Source organism: Hyperolius riggenbachi, chromosome 7 (genome assembly GCF_040937935.1).
Source record: "Hyperolius riggenbachi isolate aHypRig1 chromosome 7, aHypRig1.pri, whole genome shotgun sequence".
Classification (NCBI taxonomy): domain Eukaryota; kingdom Metazoa; phylum Chordata; class Amphibia; order Anura; family Hyperoliidae; genus Hyperolius; species Hyperolius riggenbachi.
The window spans coordinates 276,610,428-276,632,112 of NC_090652.1; the positions used below are offsets into that span (position 1 = coordinate 276,610,428).

At 43.5% G+C, this 21,685-nt stretch overlaps 1 protein-coding gene across 16 annotated transcripts in view; it reads left to right on the plus strand.

Annotated features, from left to right (window-relative positions):
* The window catches only part of NEB (nebulin), a 321,375-nt gene that overhangs the window by 142,715 nt on the left and 156,975 nt on the right, over nucleotides 1-21,685 (plus strand). For all 16 annotated transcript variants that reach the window (XM_068245793.1, XM_068245797.1, XM_068245803.1 and 13 more), the window contains 11 exons: nucleotides 664-771; nucleotides 2,012-2,323; nucleotides 3,575-3,778; nucleotides 5,011-5,115; nucleotides 6,234-6,341; nucleotides 7,103-7,414; nucleotides 14,318-14,521; nucleotides 17,064-17,168; nucleotides 18,306-18,413; nucleotides 20,247-20,558; nucleotides 20,638-20,841. In XM_068245793.1, coding sequence (XP_068101894.1) covers nucleotides 664-771; nucleotides 2,012-2,323; nucleotides 3,575-3,778; nucleotides 5,011-5,115; nucleotides 6,234-6,341; nucleotides 7,103-7,414; nucleotides 14,318-14,521; nucleotides 17,064-17,168; nucleotides 18,306-18,413; nucleotides 20,247-20,558; nucleotides 20,638-20,841 — 2,082 coding nt within the window. The remainder of the gene's footprint in view (nucleotides 1-663; nucleotides 772-2,011; nucleotides 2,324-3,574; nucleotides 3,779-5,010; nucleotides 5,116-6,233; nucleotides 6,342-7,102; nucleotides 7,415-14,317; nucleotides 14,522-17,063; nucleotides 17,169-18,305; nucleotides 18,414-20,246; nucleotides 20,559-20,637; nucleotides 20,842-21,685) is intronic.

Genomic DNA, 21,685 nt, shown 5'->3' on the forward strand with positions numbered 1-21,685 from the left:
AAGCCAGCATACTACCCTTTTAACTTACAGCAAGCCTTAAAGTGGAACTATAGCTAAAATGTTCCCCTGTATTCTAAAAGATTAGCCATACCATAAAACCCCTGTAAAGAGAAACCATTATTTAAAAAATATAACAAAAGGGTTAATAGACTGTGTTTCACTTTCATATGCCACAATAGCTTATCACTGCTACTTCTACTTTCTGCAGTAGTCAGTGACTGTTAGCAGCTCTGTAGGGATAGTAGACATGATTTTTTCCTGCCCAAAAAGAATGGAATGAATTTGATGACATACCTTATACACATAATGACAGCTCCTAGCATTGCAGTCTTCTGAGCTATGGGGACTTGTGATTTTCATACAAAATGACATTTCTGTGGGCCAAACTGTATGGGTTATAAAGAGCAGGAAAACACGTATTTATTGTATGTTATCCTAGATAGTAATTTCTGCTTTATGTGAAAAAAGCTACCTGGGCACAAAATATCACGGGAGGCCTCAACTTTATGAATGAACACTGGATTTAAAGATTGATTGATACAAATGAAAATAATCATCCTTAATGAATGCTGCACTTATATGTCAATATGATGAAATATTATTTTATATACATTTAGATAAGTTTTTAGATAAGTAACCAAAGCCCCTCTTTATTTTTCACAGAAAGCGTATAGACAAGCCCTGGAAGACTCCAAGAAGAAGGGCTATGACCTTCGTCCAGATGCCATCTCTATTTTGGCAGCCAGGGCATCCAGAGACATTGCCAGTGATGTAAGTATTTAAAGGGTCTCTATCATTATGCTGCTAACACAGGAAAGTAGGGAAGACAGTCCATGTCTTTGCTATGTTCCTTTATGTTACCTAAGTTACTATGGAAGGTTAAGTTAAGCAGTCTGTATATAAGCAAGGTAGATATAAGATGAACATGTACTGTAGTAGTTTGGCGTTACCAGGCATGGTCAATAGAGTAAAGGATTAAGGTGCCACCCTGCAATGGCAAAGGACACAGAGGTCAGCGATATTTGCTGTAATCTCCTTCTTACTCTCAGAGGAAGTTCTGATAATCTTCTTATTTGACGTGTTATTGGGAAATAATCATCAGGTACCGTAATTAATGAAGGTAGATCACAGAAAAGAGGGACGGTATTACAATGTCCACTTGTTAAACCACCGCCATATCCTGAATATATCTGAGGATCCACAAAACATTTATGCCAAAGTAGGCTTGTACACGCAGGACTTTCAATAATAAACTATGATTAAGGAGCCGTCCAGAGCTCCGATACTCGTCAGCCTTTTATGTGTCTACTGATGTGTTCATAAAATTGAAGAAAGTTTTATACCCACCCTCGGTGTAGTGGGACATCCTTGTTTTGCCTGCATGTTTGAGACCCATGATTCCTGCTCCCTTGGGTCAAGCAACGGTGGTAGTAGCGTTTCCGCCTTCCTTCCTTCCTTCCTTCCTTCCTTCCTTCCGTAAAGAGCTGAGATATAAAAAAAATCTCATCCGTTGGCCCATTAAAAGTGAATGTATGTTTTCAACAATTTTCACTTCGACCAATACACAATGTATATCAACTTGTATTATTCATATGAACCCAATAAATCATGAGCCGCCTTCTTCATTTAGTTTTTGGGAGAACCAGGAGGCATGTCCCTCCACCCCTCCCTGTCTTCCACTTACCTCCTTGGAGGATTGCAAAGTGACTTTTATGAATTCTTGTGTTTTTAGTCTTAATGCAAATACAAAACAGCTTACCGCAAGGTCACCACTTTGGATGCTGCTGTATTCATGGCGAATTTAGATTGGTATGGTCCATCAATGTGGCCAAGATCCAAAAAGGTCCATAGTAACATGGATTGCAAGAAGGGTTTTGAAAAGTGAAAGACAAAGTTCAACATGCCTGTAGACATGCTTGGGTTCTGCTGGCCAAGAAATGTCAGACTCAATTCTGCTGATGCATATACTGTATTATGAAAATAGTACTAGTGCTATTTATTTTTCTTCTAGTATAAGTACAAGAATGCATACCGCAAACAGCAGGGACACCATATTGGATGTCGCAGTATTCAGGATGATCCTAAATTGGTATGGTCCATGCATGTGGCCAAGATCCAGAGTGACCGGGAATACAAGAAGGATTTTGAGGTACAAAAGACCAAGTACCAATCCCCGGTGGAAATGCTGGCCGTGGTGCTGGCCAAGAATTGCCAGAAACTGGTTACTGACATTGACTATCGCCGCTACCTCCACCAATGGACCTGTCTGCCAGACCAGAATGATGTCATTCAGGCCAGGAAAGCCTATGACCTACAGAGTGATGTGAGTATGAAAGCAGATGTATGGTTATTTGTACAGAATCATCTTTAGCTACAATTATATATGTATTTCTTTACAGTACCATATATCCCCAGACATAAACCCACCCCTCCCCAAAAGGCCACAAGCCACAACCCACCAATTACCCAACCCCAAAATGTTCCACCCTAGCCCCTCATGCAGAGCACACATGGGTGTATGCTGATGGAAACATATCTACTTCTAGTTGTTCCATCTCCAGTCCCAATGTCTCCCCAGCAGCTTAACTGCCCACTAGAGCTCCAAGCTCACTGTCATGTGACCAAAGTGAGCCTGGAGCTCTAATGGTCAGTTCTGAAGTTGCTGGGTAGGTACATGGATGCAAGCTGGAGTGTGGACAGGTATAAATGCATTCATCAGCAAGCACCAACACACTCTCTGCATAGATATATCCCCACAAATAAGACGGACGCCTCCCCCCCCAAAAAGCCAAAATTTGTCAAAGTCAGCTTACTAACTGTGATATGGTACTTAAAGTGCACCTGAGACAACAAAAGGAAAATATTTTATACTTACCCAAGGCTTCCTCCAGCCCCATAAGCACCGCTGAGTCCCTTGCCATCCTCTCGAGTGCCTCCATTCTTCTGCTAGCGGTCCCAGTAATCTGGCTCAGTCACCCCAATCGGTCTCTTCACTCAACTGCCCAACTGGCACAGCTGAGCCAGTTACCAGGACCGCTAGCAGTAGAACGGTAGCACTCAGGAGGACGGTGGACGGTAGCACTCAGGAGGACGGTGAGGGACTCAGCGGTGCTTATGGGGCTTGAGGAAGCCCCAAGTAAGTATAAAATCTTTTCCTTTTGTCGTCTTAGGTTTTCTTTAATATACTGTAGTCTCTATTCTGGACAATAGAATCTAGTCATATCATGAGGAAATATCATGAGTCATATCATGAGGAAATACACAGCTATTAACTGCCACAGAATTTCCGCCTCTGTAAAAACTGCGTGTCAGTATGCTTAGTAGTTCCAGAGGTGGGCTTAGAAGTAGCCAGGGATTAGGCGAAAGATGACTTTTACAGGAAAAGTTGAAATTTGTGTATTAGCTCATCATCCAGTATCTTTGTAAATACTTTTCTTTTTGTTTTAGGATTTTCACTACTAGTAAACTCTAATGACTTATTTGTCATCATAAAGTCAGTTTTGAGTGTCATGGCTTGAGAGAGAGTCTCTGTAAAATACAACATCAAATGAAATATGACTTTTCTTACCTTCAGAACCAATACAAATCAGACCTTCAGTGGATGAAGGGCATCGGCTGGGTGCCAATCGGTTCTCTGGACGTTGAGAAGGCAAAGAAGGCTGGAAAGATTCTGAGTGACAAGCAGTACAGACAACCGGTGGACAAACACAAATTCACCAGCGTCACCGACTCCCTGCCTCTCTGCTTGGCCAAAGCCAACGCCGACATTATGAACAAGGTAATTTTATATACATTTAAAGATGAACTTCTTGAAATGTTATTGGGTTAGAGTTAAATAAAAATAACCATTGCAATTTACAGGTTTTTGTTTAATGTTTATCCTTTAAAATCTATTGGTTTTAAAAGTTAGATACACAGCTTTACTAGTTATATATGCAGTACCCGTCAAGTGTCATCACTTAACTTTTTGAAAAAGTTTAATTTTGGTAATATTTGTGATGAAAAGTGAAGTCAGGTGACTCCCATTGCTGCTGCTCTCTAAGTTGACCATATTGCCTTCTGGAAGAAAGTATATGGCAAAGTAGCCACTCACCGGTCTTTTCATTGTAGTCTTTAGCAAGAGGGCACCATGGCTAAGCCACAGTTCAAGTAGTTGAGTTGGGAGGGAGCCTGTCTACCACTGGAAAGGACTTGACAGCAGTCACATGACCATGACCTTGACTTTTGTTGCAATAGTTATGGCATTTAGCATGAATTTAAATACACAAAAAGACTTAGTTTTGGTAAGGTGAAAGGTGAAGCAGATGGCGGATGCAGCATTTGTTTGCTTGGAGAACAGAATCCCCAAGCAGCTCGGGGTGACCCAAAACTACTAGGAAAGTATAGGGGACTAAAAGAGACCAAAAAGCCCTCGTACTAAAAAGCCTACGCTTAGTATAGTTTGCCTTCTTAAAATCGAAGGTATTTGGAATAATAGATTTATGTGAATGACTGTGGTCTCCCGCAATGCATCACTACTAAAAATGCAAATTATTTCTTTACTAAGCCAGTTTAAAAAAGGGGTCTAGGTCTGTCACTGCTGCATGTCAGTGCGCATGTGCGCATGCCCGTCGCACTCACACCCGCCTGCCTGGCTGTCCTCGTCCTGTCCCAACGGCTGCACTGACACAGGGACATGGGATGCAGAGACACAGGCAAATTATTATATAGGATGCCTCTGAAGCCAGGCTTACAGTACATCCAGAACGGCTGGTGGGGTGTATGGCGAGCCTATAGCTTAGAAACTTTAAATTCGCTCACTAGTCTGTTGACTGACTCAAGCTACTTAAATGAGTCTGACAAATAATTTTTTGATTAACAGATTCAAGGGACACCTGTATGGTTCTGTTTTATGTTCTTTTTTATCAATGTTCCATTTAAAAATTAAACTTGATTTGAACTGGAAAGAACATAATTGATGGAATGCATTTTTTAATTTTGTTTTTATAAATTTTTTTGCTTTTATTTTAGCGACTGTACACAGAAGCCTGGGAGAAAGACAAGACCTCCATTCACATCATGCCTGACACACTGGAAGTCACATTGGCCAGACAAAATAAGATAAACTACAGTGAGGTGAGTAAGCTCATGCTCATTTTTTTCAGCAAATATAATAATATCTAGTTAATAAAAAACGGGTGCTGTGTCTGGGACGCGACCCCCTTCCCAAGGGCGGCCGCCCGCACTCACCACCGTGCATGCACGGCTGCGATCCCAGGCACGCGCACCAATGACTGCTTCCCGGCCCTCTTCCTCCTGTTGGTAACATCCGTGTGCCACACATGCACGCTGGCAAAAAGCATGGACGCAGTGCAAGGGGACGCAGGGATAGTGTGGTTTTATTAGGTAGGACTAGGCCTAAGGCCCATTTAAAAATGGGTGCTAGGCTCTTTTTGCAATCCCCCGCACTGCCTCTACCCCTAAAAGCCGTGCACAACCTGTGCGAACACCCGTGCAGTGCGCGCCCAATTGCACTCACACTCATGCCCGTCCTCCTTCTGTCCTAACGCCCACCCGCATGCTACACATGCGCAGTTGCACAAAAGAAAGGACACAGAGACATGAGGGGACACAGAGACACAGGGAAATTATTATAGAGGATAAGCAGTATGTTGCTGTATAAAATATCACAATATTTTAAACCAATGTGCACAATTTAAAACGGGATTAAAAAAAAACACAGCCCTGCAAAAATATCAAGTGCAGCATATGACACAGGATGGGGGTTTTCTGGAAAACAAGGGCATAGGAAGTCTGAAAGACCTGAACTAATAATCACCCCCTCTGGGGTAGTAATAATAAACTTGAAAGATAAGGAGGCGCTCCAACAATATAGTATGATAATATACCAAATAGCTCAAAAGATAAAAGAAACTTACATCAGGAAGGCAGATAGTTTAAGGTAAAAAGTAATTTAAAGTAAAAACAAAAACAAAACACCAGACAAAACGTTTGACTGGAGTTAACCCGCTTTCTCAGCAAAGTGTCTGTGATTCAGTTTTGTAGGTTTCGGAGACTATAGGCACTCTGGTATTTTCAGAAAGTTATTCTGCTTCAGACACTCTTGGTAGCTCATTTTTACTCTTCCCACAATACATGTTAAATTAGTTCTAAACAGACACACATTTAATTATCCGTTCTAATAACTGTAAAATTGAGCTCCAGTAATATCGTGGTTTTATTCTCCTCCACAGAAACAATACAGACTTGCACTGGAAGAAGGCAAGAAGAAGGGGTATGACTTGCGTGTTGACGCCATCCCTATCAAAGCTGCCAAGGCTTCCAGAGATATTGCCAGTGACGTAAGTGCTTGTTTTTTTGTTTTTAGCTTCTGCTACTCTTCAGTTGACGTAGAAAACGGTGTTACTAGAATCTGTCAGGCCGCCCTGAAACACCCTGTTGGAGTTCCCCTCCCAACAATGTCACTGGACTAGCCAAATCCCGATAACTCCCCCTTCAGAAGTAGCCTGCGTGCACATTTACCCTGCCACCCCCAAGATATAGCAGAGTGGCTGCATCGGAGTGTCATACTTTACCTAATTCCAGCCACAGGACAGGTCTTCACTCTTTACATTGTAGCCACACGCTGTGCAGCCTTCTCCTTGCAGCTCTTGCCTCTGCATATCACGTGACACGCATCAGGAGCCACAAGGACAGTAGACAGTACTAAGGAACTGAAGTCAGGTAAAATGTGATGCATTGCTGCTAACAGCAGGAGTTGGCTCAAACCTCGGGCCCTCCACAAAGGTGGGAGTCAAGGGAGCTTCTACTACACCCCTGCATAGAAAGGATAAGCCAAATTAATTGTGAGGTAATCACAAACTCTAGAGTGGTAAAAATCCAGGTTAGACTCAACCCTTGAAGTCAGAATATTCTCCAACGATTTGCTTTTTATTTGCAATAGCAGTGATAAGGCATAACCGACCAGCATCCAGCAACTGTACACAGCCAATTCAGTTCCACTTTGAAAAAAATAGCTTAGATAGTCGGTATGTGAAGAATAAACGTTTTACACTGTATGATGTTATAAAAATAGACCACGTGTTATTTCTTTTTCTTCTAGTATAAATACAAGATAGGATACCGCAAACAGCAGGGACACCATATTGGATGTCGCAGTGTTCAGGATGATCCTAAATTGGTATGGTCCATGCATGTGGCCAAGATCCAGAGTGACCGGGAGTACAAGAAGGATTTCGAGGTGCAAAAGACCAAGTACCAATCCCCAGTGGAAATGCTGGCCGTGGTGCTGGCCAAGAATTGCCAGAAGCTGGTCAGCAATCTTGACTACCGTCACCACCTCCACCAATGGACTTGTCTGCCTGACCAGAATGATGTAATCCAGGCCAGGAAAGCCTATGACCTGCAGAGTGATGTAAGTATGACTTCAATGCTTCTCTGACCTTAAATGGAAAAAATGCAACTCACAACTATCTACATTTTGGAGGGACAGTTCCGAATCTAAAGCACATCTTCGAAAGTGGGTATGAGTTTGCTCAAAAATAGTACAGTAAAACCTTGGATTACAAGTAACTTGGTTTAAAAGTGCTTTTCAAGACAAACAAAATGTTGTATGAAATTTTGACTTGATAAGTAAGCAACATCTTGATATACAAGCATAGTACGTAGACGCACATCACATCATCACAACTGAGCCGATGGCTCCTCTTGCTTTGACGCTGCCGGATAGTACTTAACCACTTCGGGACCACAGTCTTTTCGCCCCTTAAGGACCAGAGCCTTTTTCTCCATTCAGACCACTGCAGCTTTCACGGTTTATTGCTCGGTCATAAAACCTACCACCTAAATGAATTCTACCTCCTTTTCTTGTCACTAATACAGCTTTCTTTTGATGCTATTTGATTGCTGCTGCGAGTTTTACTTTTTATTATATTCATCAAAAAAGACATGAATTTTGGCAAAAAAATGACTTTTTTAACTTTCTGTGCTGACATTTTTCAAATAAAGTAAAATTTCCTATACATTTGAGCGCGAAAGTTATTCTGCTACATGTCTTTGATAAAAAAAAAAACATTCAGTGTATATTTATTGGATTGGGTAAAAGTTATAGCGTTTACAAACTATGGTGCCAAAAGTGAATTTTCCCATTTTCAAGCATCTCTGACTTTTCTGCGCACCTGTCATGTTTCATGAGGGGCTAAAATTCCAGGATAGTACAAATACCCCCCAAATGACCCCATTTTGGAAAGAAGACATCCCAAAGTATTCAGTGAGAGGCATGGTGAGTTCATAGAAGATTTTATTTTTTGTCACAAGTTAGCGGAAAATGACAGTTTGTGACAAAAAAAAAAAAAAAAAAAAGTTTCCATTTCTTCTAACTTGCGACAAAAAAAAATGAAATCTGCCACGGACTCACTATGCTCCTCTCTGAATACCTTGAAGTGTCTACTTTCCAGAATGGGGTCATTTGTGGGGTGTGTTTACTGTCCTGGCATTTGGGGGGTGCCTAATTGTAAGCACCCCTGTAAAGCCTAAAGATGCTCATTGGACTTTGGGCCCCTTAGCGCAGTTAGGCCGCAAAAAAGTGCCACACATGTGGTATTGCCGTACTCAGGAAAAGTAGTATAATGTGTTTTGGGGTGTATTTTTACACATACACATGCTGGGTGGGAGAAATATCTCCGTAAATGACAATTTTTTTATTTTTTTTACACACAATTGTCTATTTATAGAGATATTTCTCCCACTCAGCATGGGTATGTGGAAAAATACACCCCAAAACACATTATACTACTTCTCCTGAGTACGGCGATACCACATGTGTGGCACTTTTTTGCACCCTAACTGCGCTAAGGGGCCCAAAGTCCAATGAGTACCTTTAGGATTTCACAGGTCATTTTGAGAAATTTCGTTTCAAGACTACTCCTCACGGTTTAGGGCCCCTAAAATGCCAGGACAGTATAGGAACCCCACAAATTACCCCATTTTAGAAAGAAGACACCCCAAGGTATTCCGTTAGATGTATGGTGAGTTCATAGAAGATTTTTTTTTTTTGTCACAAGTTAGCGGAAATTGATTGTAATTGTTTTTTTTCACAAAGTGTCATTTTCCGCTAACTTGTGACAAAAAATAAAATCTTCTATGAACTCGCCATTCTCCTAACGGAATACCTTGGGGTGTCTTCTTTCTAAAATGGAGTCATTTGTGGGGTTCCTATACTGCCCTGGCATTTTAGGGGCCCTAAACCGTGAGGAGTAGTCTTGAAACCAAATGTGGCAAAATGACCTGTGAAATCCTAAAGGTACTCATTGGACTTTGGGCCCCTTAGCGCACTTAGGGTGCAAAAAAGTGCCACACATGTGGTACCGCCGTACTCAGGAGAAGTAGTATAATGTGTTTTGGGGTGTATTTTTACACATACCCATGCTGGGTGGGAGAAATATCTCTGTAAATGACAATTATTTGATTTTTTTTACACACAATTGTCCATTTACAGAGAGATTTCTCCCACCCAGCATGGGTATGTATAAAAATACACCCCAAAACACATTATACTACTTCTTCTGAGTACGGCGATACCACATGTGTGACACTTTTTTGCAACCTAGGTGCGCTAAGGGGCCTAACGTCCTATTCACAGGTCATTTTGAGGCATTTGGATTCTAGACTACTCCTCACGGTTTAGGGCCCCTAAAATGCCAGGGCAGTATAGGAACCCCACAAGTGACCCCATTTTAGAAAGAAGACACCCCAAGGTATTCTGTTAGGAGTATGGTGAGTTCATAGAAGATTTTTTTTTTGTCACAAGTTAGCGGAAAATGACACTTTGTGAAAAAAAAAACAATACATATCAATTTCCGCTAACTTGTGACAAAAAATAAAATCTTCTATGAACTCATCATACACCTAAAAGAATACCTTGGGGTGTCTTCTTTCTAAAATGGGGTCACTTGTGGGGTTCCTATACTGCCCTGGCATTTTAGGGGCCCTAAACCGTGAGGAGTAGTCTTGAACCCAAATGTCTCAAAATGACCTGTGAAATCCTAAAGGTACTCATTGGACTTTGGGCCCCTTAGCACAGTTAGGCTGCAAAAAAGTGTCACACATGTGGTATCGCCGTACTCAGAAGAAGTAGTATAATGTGTTTTGTGGTGTATTTTTACATATAACCATGCTGGGTGGGAGAAATATCTCTGTAAATGACACATTTTTGATTTTTTTTACACACAATTGTCCATTTACAGAGAGATTTCTCCCACCCAGCATGGGTATGTGTAAAAATACACCACAAAACACATTATACTACTTCTCCTGAGTATGGCGATACCACATGTGTGACACTTTTTTGCAGCCTAGGTGCGCTAAGGGGCCCAACGTCCTATTCACAGGTCATTTTGAGGCATTTGTTTTCTAGACTACTCCTCACGGTTTAGGGCCCCTAAAATGCCAGGGCAGTATAGGAACCCCACAAGTGACCCCATTTTAGAAAGAAGACACCCCAAGGTATTCCGTTAGGGGTATGGTGAGTTCATAGAAGATTTTATTTTTTCTCACAAGTTAGTGAAAAATGACACTTTGTGAAAAAAACAATAACAATCCAATTTCCGCTAACTTTTGACAAAAAATAAAATATTCTATGAACTCATCATACACCTAACAGAATACCTTGGGGTGTCTTCTTTCTAAAATGGGGTCACTTGTGGGGTTCCTATACTGCCCTGGCATTTTACGGGCCCAAAACTGTGAGTAGTCTGGAAACCAAATTTCTCAAAATGACTGTTCAGGGGTATAAGCATCTGCAAATTTTGATGACAGGTGGTCTATGAGGGGGCAAATTTTGTGGAATCGGTCATAAGCAGGGTGGCCTCTTAGATGACAGGATGTATTGGGCCTGATCTGATGGATAGGAGTGCTAGGGGGGTGACAGGAGGTGATTGATGGGTGTCTCAGGGGGCGGTTAGAGGGGAAAATAGATGCAATCAATGCACTGGGGAGGTGATCGGAAGGGGGTCTGAGGGGGATCTGAGGGTTTGGCCGAGTGATCAGGAGCCCACACGGGGCAAATTAGGGCCTGATCTGATGGGTAGGTGTGCTAGGGGGTGACAGGAGGTGATTGATGGGTGTCTCAAGGTGTGATTAGAGGGGGGAAATAGATGCAAGCAATGCACTGGCGAGGTGATCAGGGCTGGGGTCTGAGGGCGTTCTGAGGTGTGGGCGGGTGATTGGGTGCCCGCAAGGGGCAGATTAGGGTCTAATCTGATGGGTAACAGTGACAGGTGGTGATAGGGGGTGATTGATGGGTAATTAGTGGGTGTTTAGAGGAGAGAATAGATGTAAACAATGGATTTGGGAGGTGATCTGATGTCGGATCTGCGGGCGATCTATTGGTGTGGGTGGGTGATCAGATTGCCCGCAAGGGGCAGGTTAGGGGCTGATTGATGGGTGGCAGTGACAGGGGGTGATTGATGGGTGGCAGTGACAGGGGGTGATTGATGGGTGATTGACAGGTAATCAGTGGGTTATTACAGGGGAGAACAGATGTAAATATTGCACGGGCGAATTGATAAGGGGGGGGTCTGAGGGCAATCTGAGCGTGTGGGCAGGTGATTGGGTGCCCGCAAGGGGCAGATTAGGGTCTAATCTGATGGGTAACAGTGACAGGTGGTGATAGGGGGTGATTGATGGGTAATTAGTGGGTGTTTAGAGGAGAGAATAGATGTAAACAATGGATTTGGGAGGTGATCTGATGTCGGATCTGCGGGCGATCTATTGGTGTGGGTGGGTGATCAGATTGCCCGCAAGGGGCAGGTTAGGGGCTGATTGATGGGTGGCAGTGACAGGGGGTGATTGATGGGTGGCAGTGACAGGGGGTGATTGATGGGTGATTGACAGGTAATCAGTGGGTTATTACAGGGGAGAACAGATGTAAATATTGCACGGGCGAATTGATAAGGGGGGGGTCTGAGGGCAATCTGAGCGTGTGGGCAGGTGATTGGGTGCCCGCAAGGGGCAGATTAGGGTCTAATCTGATGGGTAACAGTGACAGGTGGTGATAGGGGGTGATTGATGGGTAATTAGTGGGTGTTTAGAGGAGAGAATAGATGTAAACAATGGATTTGGGAGGTGATCTGATGTCGGATCTGCGGGCGATCTATTGGTGTGGGGGGGTGATCAGATTGCCCGCAAGGGGCAGATCAGGGGCTGATTGATGGGTGGCAGTGACAGGGGGTGATTGACGGGTGATTGACGGGTGATTGACAGGTGATTGACAGGTGATTGACAGGTGATCAGGGGGGATAGATGCATACAGTACACGGGGGGGGGGGGGGTCTGGGGGGGGTCTGGGGAGAATCTGAGGGGTGGGGGGGTGATCAGGAGGGAGTAGGGGGCAGATTAGGGACTTAAAAAAAAATAGCGTTGACAGATAGTGACAGGGAGTGATTGATGGGTGATTAGGAGGGTGACTGGGTGCAAACAGTGGTCTGGGGGGTGGGCAGGGGGGGGTCTGAGGGGTGCTGTGGGCGATCAGGGGGCAGGGGGGGGGGGAAATCAGTGTGTTTGGTGCAGACTAGGGTGGCTGCAGCCTGCCCTGGTGGTCCCTCGGACACTGGGACCACCAGGGCAGGAGGCAGCCAGTATAATAGGCTTTGTATACATTACAAAGCCTATTATACACTGTTGCAGCGGCGATCCGGATGCCAGTAACCCGCCGGCGCTTCCGAACGGCCGGCGGGTTACGGCGAACGGGGGGCGGAGCCAGTCCCCGGCGGCTGATCGCGTCACGAATGACGCGATCGCCGCATAGCCACTCCCGCAGCCGCCCCCGCCGATGGGCGTATTGCGGTCGTTTGGGCCCAGACTTTGCCGCCGCCCATCGGCTGGGGGCGGTCGTTATGTGGTTAATTGTACTTAATCTGAGTGTAGGGACTGTACAGCGTGACATTTCCGTGAAATCCTCAAAAGGAGTCAAAAGCAACTGTCCTTGGATAAGTTAAAGCCACACAAATAAAAGTTGTGGCGAGCCAACAGATGGCAGTGATTCTGCTAGTTATAGTGAAAGGTTACTTTATACAGTACAGTACTTTGTATTAAATGTTTTTCAATAAATGTTTTTGTATTGAGAAACAAATCATCTGGGTTTCCATTAATTCTTATGGGGAAATTTGCTTTGATATAAGAGAATTTTCTGGATGTGTGTTTCTGGAACGAGTTATGCTCGCAAACCAAGGTTCCACTGCATAGCATAGATTGGAATAGGTCTGAATAAATCATTTTAAACTCCCTAACGGTTATCCCAAGCTATGCTTGGGCTAGCTGCCGGGAGCTCTATGCAGAGTATTGCGCACAGCAGGAGCTTTCACTCACCTCTTGGGGGATCCAGATTTTGGTAGCCGTTCTCCTTCCTGTTCTCAGAGGCTCTGAATCACTCTGGTGAGATCACCATCATTGATCTTACCAAAGTGTTACAGTGCCACCCGGAGGACGGAGGTAAAATTGCAGCGCTGGAGCCCAGGGAGGTGAGTGAGAGAAGGGTCTGCTGTTGGCATGATTTTTTCCTGGTCTGAAACCTTTTAAAAAGACCCTAATGGGGTTAATGGTTTGCGTTGTTGAGTGGGGTAATTAGCGCTACGTGCAATCACTGTCATTAAGAATATAAAACTCGAGAACAAATACTTTCACTTAAAGGACATCCGAAGTGAAAATAAGCTGATGAGAAAAACAATTGTATCTATCCTCCTCCTCCTAAAAATAACTTTTTTTTTAGATATCCCACAGTTTTATTTTATATTTAAATCTAGTTTTTAAGTTTTTACCGTTTCATTGTCTCTGCTCAAGGACACATGCATTGAAGTATGCTAGAGCTAAAATCTATTAATTATTGACCATTTTTATCTCTGTTTCCTGCTATCAGAAGACACTTACTGACAGGAAAGTGTTTTATGGCTGTAAGTACTTATCAGTGAGGGTTATGCAATAGTCTGACCCAGTCCGACCTGGTCCCAACCCGAACAGAAACTGTCACTTGCATACCTGATTTTCAACTTTTTCAGGCAGAGAAAGAAAAAAAGGAACACAGCCTAGTTATTTGTGTGCCAGGCACTGTACATACCCATGTCTATCTCATCATGTCACATGTCTCCTCGGTTGTCTCTTAAACAAATAATGGTAGCACAATGCAAACTATCCTCCTTGCAACAAATCTATAGACATATTTTGTTAACTGCATCTTGATATCAAATGCTCTTTGATACTTTAGATTAAAATAAATATTTTTTAACAATGTTTAACTCAGTTTTGTTATGCATTTTACCAACAGGCTTTGTATAAGTCTGACATGTCATGGTTGAAGGGCATTGGCTGGGTTCCAATCGGCTCTCTTGAAGTGGAGAAGACCAAGAGAGCAGGACAAATCCTGAGTGAAAAGGCATACCGTCAGCGTCCAGACACCGTCAAATTCACTAGCGTGACCGATTCCATGGAGATGGAACTGGCAAAAGCCAATGCTGAAACCATGAATAAGGTCAGGATTGAACACTATCATGTATCTTGAATCACTGTGACCCCTCGGCCTTGAAAAGTGCACCAACCTAAAAAAATTATATTAATATGGTTTCAATAATGTTGCTTTAAAGCATGAATGCCTAAATCAATGCAAATTCATCACTTGACATCTGCCTTCAGACCTCACATCAACATGTTAGTCACCTCCTGTAATTTGCAAGCCTACACCAAACATCTCTTGCATTTGTCCCTTCCTTACACAGGATAGGATATGAATAAGTTGCTAGCACACACCCTCATATCTCCCTTCTCTGTAGCCTGCCTCTGAACCATTGGTCATCACTCATACCAAACTCTTCTGCTGGAATCCTGCACTCCTCCTTTTGCTCCTTAGAGTTTTCTCTTCTTAGTCAATCTCCTGCCCATCAAACAAAGGGTGCATTTCAGGCTTCTAACCTCGAACTACAAATCTCTGTTCATGCATGACTACTCTATATCCTCCTTCACTCATTTCCACATACCAGAAGGACCACAACCTCCTCTCTGCTCATAACATTTTCTTGTTTACTCCTCGCCACTTTTCTTACTCTCATCTACACTTTTCAGGAGTTCCCCTGTACTGTATAGTAGTTACTGAGGCGTACATTAAGTATATATTATATGCACATGAGTTTGGCACAGGCGGTAACCCGATAGTAGTAATACTGGTAATATATAATTTCATCCAAAGACATAACAATAGTTGTTTAGATGATACCTTTAATGACTAACTGTACAAGATTTCTTTGCAAGCTTTCAAAACTTTTGTTCTCACTTCAAGTTTCTTCTTCAAGCATGTTTCAGAACTGGATCAGAACCAGTTTGAAGTGAAAAATTTAAAAAACGTAGATACTTTCCTAAGGAAAAGGAAGGCTCTGGGTCCTATTGAGCCTTCCCGTTCCTCTCCTGGTCCCATTGTTCCACTGCTGGCTCCCCCGTTAGCAATTTCTTGACCGATGGGCCGGAGACTACTCTTTGCCCCTGTGGTGGGCTTTGGAAGTCTTCAGGTGCTTGAGTGCTCCAAAAGACAGCCGCTCTATACTGTGCATGCATGACCTTGCTTTCTCCCACACTCGCGCATGTGCATTACTGAGCCGCCCGTCTTTGGGAGCACTCGGGGCTCCCTGAAGACTTCCAAAGCCTCCTGCAGCGAGAGATTTGAACAGAGGAGCCAGCAATGGAATGAGGGGACCAAGTGAGGAACGGGACACAGAGCCTTAGGTAAATATCCTTTTTTTATTTTAAAACTGCTTTAGATTCCCTTTAATGTTTCGAAAGCTTGCAAAGAAATCTTATACAGTTAGTCATTCATTAAAGAGGAACTGTAACGACAAAACGTCCGCTGGGGGGTACTCACCTCGGGTGGGGGAAGCCTCCGGATCCTAATGAGGCTTCCCACGCCATCCTCCGTCCCTCAGGGGTCTCGCTGCAGCCCTCAGTGCAGCGGTGACGTCAATATTAACCTTCCCAGCTCCTGCGCAGGCGCTCTGACGGCTGTCGGCTCCGAAGTAGGCGGAAATACCCGATCGCCGTCAGGTCTGCTCTACTGCGCAGGCGCAAGTTTCCGGTGCCTGCGCAGTAGAGCGGACCCGACGGAGATCGGGTATTTCCGTCTATTTCCGTGCCGAAAGCAGCCACAGCGCCCCCGCTGGAGCCAGCAAAGGTAAATATTGAAGTCACAGTCGGGTCTGTCGCCGGCTGTTCGGAGGGCTGCAGCGAGACCCCCGTGGGACAGAGGACGGCGTGGGAAGCCTCATTAGGATCCGGAGGCTTCCCCCACCCGAGGTGAGTACCCCCCAGGGGAGGTTTTTGATGTTACAGAGTCTCTTTAAAGGTATCACCTAAACAACTTTTGTTGTTATGTCTTCGGATTCTCTCCATGACTAATACCGGACCACAAGCAACTAATATAATATTACTGGTATTGTACTATGTAAGTGCAACTCTGATCCTAAGCTACCCTCTCACAGTAACCATCTTATTCTCGACCTCTCACACGAACTCTCCTATTCTTTACTGCTTACACTAACCCTTGTATTCTTTACTTCTTGCACTAACCCTCCTATTGTGAAAGCCTTAAGCTAAACTTCCTACCGGTACTCCTAACACCATCCTTCCAACCATCCTTCCAATGGCTACACCTAACACTAAGATTCTTGCCACAACGCCTACTACTAATTTTCCTACCACTATGCTTAACACTTACCTTCTTACCACTACACTTATGTCACTTACTGATTGTCATAGCTGGCACTCTAAGTCCAACCACCACCACACTCCATAACCGCAATATAACATTGTATGCTATGGTATTGCCAAGGCACCACAGATGCCGTTGCATCAAAAATAAGTGCTCTGGTTTCTGAATACTTGTAATTATGGGTTACGGAGGGCTATAGATTGTTCTTTGCTTTACTGAACACCTCAGTAAGTCTTTTAACGCCATTGCTGAGTTTGTTTTAACAAGATTCTTGGAAACATATTTATAACTATGGAAATGTTGATTGTTTTTATTTTCATAGCGCCGGTACACTGAAGCTTGGAACAAGGACAAGACTACAATCCACGTTATGCCAGACACTCCTGAAATTGAGCTGGCCAAAGCCAATCGTGTCAATTACAGCGAGGTAGGTAAAGAGCTCTGGGTGAGGGAGGAAAAATGTCAGAGCTACAAAAACCTAAAAGGCCAACAGAGGAGATATAATATGCTGTATCGGTGAGTGGCAATGCATTAGCATTGCTGAAGGCCTCTGATGCAATCCCTTCATAGTCAGACTGTCAAATGTCCACAGTGGCATAGCTAAGGAGCTGTGGCCCCCGATGCAAGTTTTACTTGGGGCCCCCCATGCAAACTATACATAACAATTGATACGGGGCACCACAACCTGCCAATGGCAACTACAGTGTCAGAGGTGCAAGAAGGGGATGGGGAACAGTTTGTTAATGATTACCACTGTTCAAAGTATCTATAGAAGTAATTATTATTAGCACAGGACCAATAGAGAGCTAATACTTGCGTTTTTTCCCGCGATTTCGCATAGGAAGCAATGTTAATTTACACAGGCAGTGACATGGTTAAAATCTCATACATACTACCCTATGCGAAATTGCGGGAAAAGCGCATGCAAAATCGCACCCGCATGCGATTTCGTCCGCTGTGACTTTCCAGTGATTCCGCACCGCACAAGTGGCTAAATGCAGCCTTTCCTTTTATCCTGTGTTTGAAGTGCTATGTTATGTTTAGGCCCCGTTCATATTACCAAACGCAGATGGCCGTGCGATCGGAATACAATGCGTACGAAAGCACGCCATCTGCGTTTGCATGCGCTGCGTGGCTGATACCCATTCACTGTGTCAGCCGCGTGTTTCGGACAAAAATGCGTGCAGCACGCGTTCGCGGACCACACTGGTCCGGAACGCATGCAGTGTAAACATCAGACAGTGCAGTGTATGCACTTTCTGATGTTGTGCGTGTCGGCCTCCCGCAAGCGTTGCCGAAATACGGACGGCAACGCGTGTAATGTGAACAGGGTCTTAGTGGGTATTTGTGACAAAATACTATTAAACATGAATTAAATGCTATTCATTTATCATAGGACATAATTGATTCTGCTTTAGACACCCTTCCCTTGTTCACTTTTGTTCTTTTCATACGTTTTAAATTAAGTTCTAAATATATATTCTCCATTGCTTACCCATTGTTTCTCCTATCACTGTATAGTCAGGCTCCAGTATTATTGTGTTTTTCTTTTTCTTTTTCACAGAAACTGTACAGACTTGCATTGGAAGAAAGTAAAAAGAAAGGTTATGATTTGCGTGTTGACGCCATCCCAATCAAGGCAGCCAGGGCCTCCAGAGATATTGCCAGTGATGTAAGTATCTCAGGAAAATGTATTCTGATAGGTAGCAGGAAAAAAGGGCGCCGGCGGCTAGTGAACGAAAAAGGCGCCACCATAGACTCTAATGCAATTATCCTTAATATGGCGAAAAAAGGGTGCCCGATGAATATCGTTAACAACATTAGAACATCAAAGTTTTTGAAGTATGTTATCGTTTTAGAAGCTTACAACGTTATAGTTTTTGTCATATTATTTAATTTGTATGTACAAATTTTACGTTATCAAAGATATTATCATTTTGATATGTAAAAGGGTGTTTCTGCAGGCAAAGTGGTTAGGTTCAGGCACCACCGGTGCGGTGGTTAGCGTAAGCCGCCACCCGGAAAACTGTTAGGGTTAGGCAACATGGGGGGTGTTTAGGGTTAGGCACCACCAGGGGGGGTGGTTAGGGTTAAGCATTACAGGGAGGGTGGTTAGGGTTAGGCACCACCAGGGGGTGGTTAGGGTTAGGCGCCCCAGGGCGGCCAAGATGACAACAGTGCTCGGTATCATGACAACATGCACACAAATTATCTTGGCTTCTTCCGGTATTAGACGTCACTGTGAGTGCCTGTACCACGTGGAATCCATGCATGTAGCAAAGTGACTATATGCACGTGGTGCTACTTAAAAACTGCACACGGGCACGGTGTGGGGGGGTGGGGAGAGGTGCTTGGGGGGGGGGGGGGCAGCAGCAAAATGCTGAAATCTATTGGAAATTGTTGTACAGTGTGTGGGCAGGCAAAAGATTCCTCTCTGATCAAATTTGATCAGGGAAGGATTTATATAATGGTCAATCTGGTGGCAGATCGACTAAAGTGTGGCCCCATACAATTTTTTTTAATTCGATTTGAGCATTCCGATGCAATTTTCCAGTTGATCAGAAGTAAAGTTTGGTATGTACTGAATAGTTACATACATTTTTATCTGGTTGAATACAATTTCACAATCCATTACACACCATACAATTCCTGATAAAATCGGTCTAAATTTTCCTACATGGCCATCTCAAAAATTGAAAAAAAAAAACAGGGAAATTTGATCAGATTTCTCAATCGAAAACAAATAAAGGCTTTTGATTTTTTGGGACAACCGATCATATTTAATTGGTGTAGAATTGGATATTTTAATTGTATGGTGGGTGGCCACCTTAAAGGCCACACACTGTACAATAAAATGACCCAATTTTATGGCAATTTGATAAAAATTATCTTCTGTCCCGAATAATTTGAAGCTTTTTTTCCATTCGTTCGAGAAATCTTAACGAATTCCCCATTTTTATTCGATAAAAGAAGATTGAGAGTGTTGGATTTTTCTGATCAATTCTTATGAAGATTGAATGGCGTGTGGTAGATTGTCAATTACAGACCCATGCAATTTTTTTCTGAGTTTTCAATAAGTTTTGTCATAATTGGGGAAAAATGTAACATACGTGTGTGAAACATTGGTCAGATTTTTGAAATGTTACAATCAGTCAGAAAAATAGAGTGCAATTCTTGAAATGAAAGATATTGAAAAAATTGTATGGTGTGCGGCCACCTTATGTGTTTCAGCAAATTAAATAAAGATGCTTTGAAAAAGAAGTCAGTTTTTACTGTTACAGATAAACACAAGCTGATTGGGGCTGCCTGCAGCCTCTGCTGATGTATGTATGCCAACATAATCACATGATCAGGATCCTATCCTGATGCTTTATTATTAAGAGGTCCAAAGTGAAGAAAATGGCACCATAAACAACTAGTGCTGCCGCCTTCTAATGTTCTTCGCAAAGTAAAATTCCTGGTGAGACGCCCAATTTAATTTCTTCTGTAATTCTTTTTTTTCTAGTACAAATACAAGATTGGATACCGCAAACAACAGGGACACCATATTGGATGCCGCAGCATTCAGGATGATCCTAAATTGGTATGGTCCATGCATGTGGGCAAGATCCAGAGTGACAGGGAGTACAAGAAGAATTTTGAGGCGCAAAAGACCAAGTACCAATCTCCGGTGGAAATGCTGGCCGTGGTGTTGGCCAAGAATTGCCAGAAGCTAGTCAGCAATCTTGACTACCGTCACTACCTCCACCAATGGACTTGTCTGCCCGACCAGAATGATGTCATCCAGGCCAAGAAAGCCTATGATCTTCAGAGTGATGTATGTAATGATCATGCACACAAACTATTCTAACTTTGGAAAATGTTCACACCAATAACTTGTTAAATCCACTTTATAGGCGGTCTACAAATCTGACATGGAATGGATAAGAGGTATTGGTTGGGTGCCTATTGGTTCTTTGGAAGTAGAGAAGGTAAAGAGAGCTTCAGCAATTCTGAGCGACAAGGCCTATCGTCAGAAACCAGACACCATCAAGTTCACATCAGTCACAGACTCCATGGAAGTGGTTCTTGCCAAGAACAATGCTCAGACTATGAATAAGGTAGGTTGAAAACCAATATGACACTTTTGAAAATAATTGTTTTGAGGGACACCACAATTGGGTTTATTTTTCAAAAAAAATATAAAGAAACAAATTCCCCTGCGTTCAAGCAGATATGCATAACTCTTTATTAGAATGCAGAAAAACAAGATTAAAATGTATAAAATCTTATTCATCAATGTAAAATCAATAAAAACTGACAATTCTTAAGCTACGTCTACACGTAGCGATCCGGCTGGGATTTGGCTTATGCTGATGCGGCTCGATTGATAAGATCCCTGCTCGTTCCCCACGAGGGGACAATGGCAGGGAATCAAGCGGAAGATAAGCGGCGCCGGGCAGGGACGAGGGCAGATTGAATGCGACGCACGCGCGGGCGAGCGGTGATGCGGCGGGTACGCACGGGGATGCGGAAGAGGCGATCCGGCGGCTAATCGGGCCACCGGATCGCTACGTGTAGACGAGGCTTTAGGCCTAAACTGGCCAGTAACTAATCCTCAGTTCTAACCACACAAATGCACTCACCACCACTCACACCAAGACATAAATTGGAATGTTAACAACCTGTTCCCATCCTATCTCAATTATTGCTGTGGACTAGTCTGTATGTGCAAATCAGCAATGAGATGAGGTTGTCTGCTCGTAGCCACATGCATGAGTACATTTGAAATCGGCGCCGGTAGACTTGAGCACAGGACACAGCCGGTATAAGGCTGATCCTGCTTCTGCACAAGTCCGGCCGTGTTAATTACTATTCCTCCTCCAGGCCGCCATGGATGGTAGGGAATGAAATAATTCGGCTTCCAGCTATAGCTGGAGGCCGAATTATTGTGATTTTTAAGCA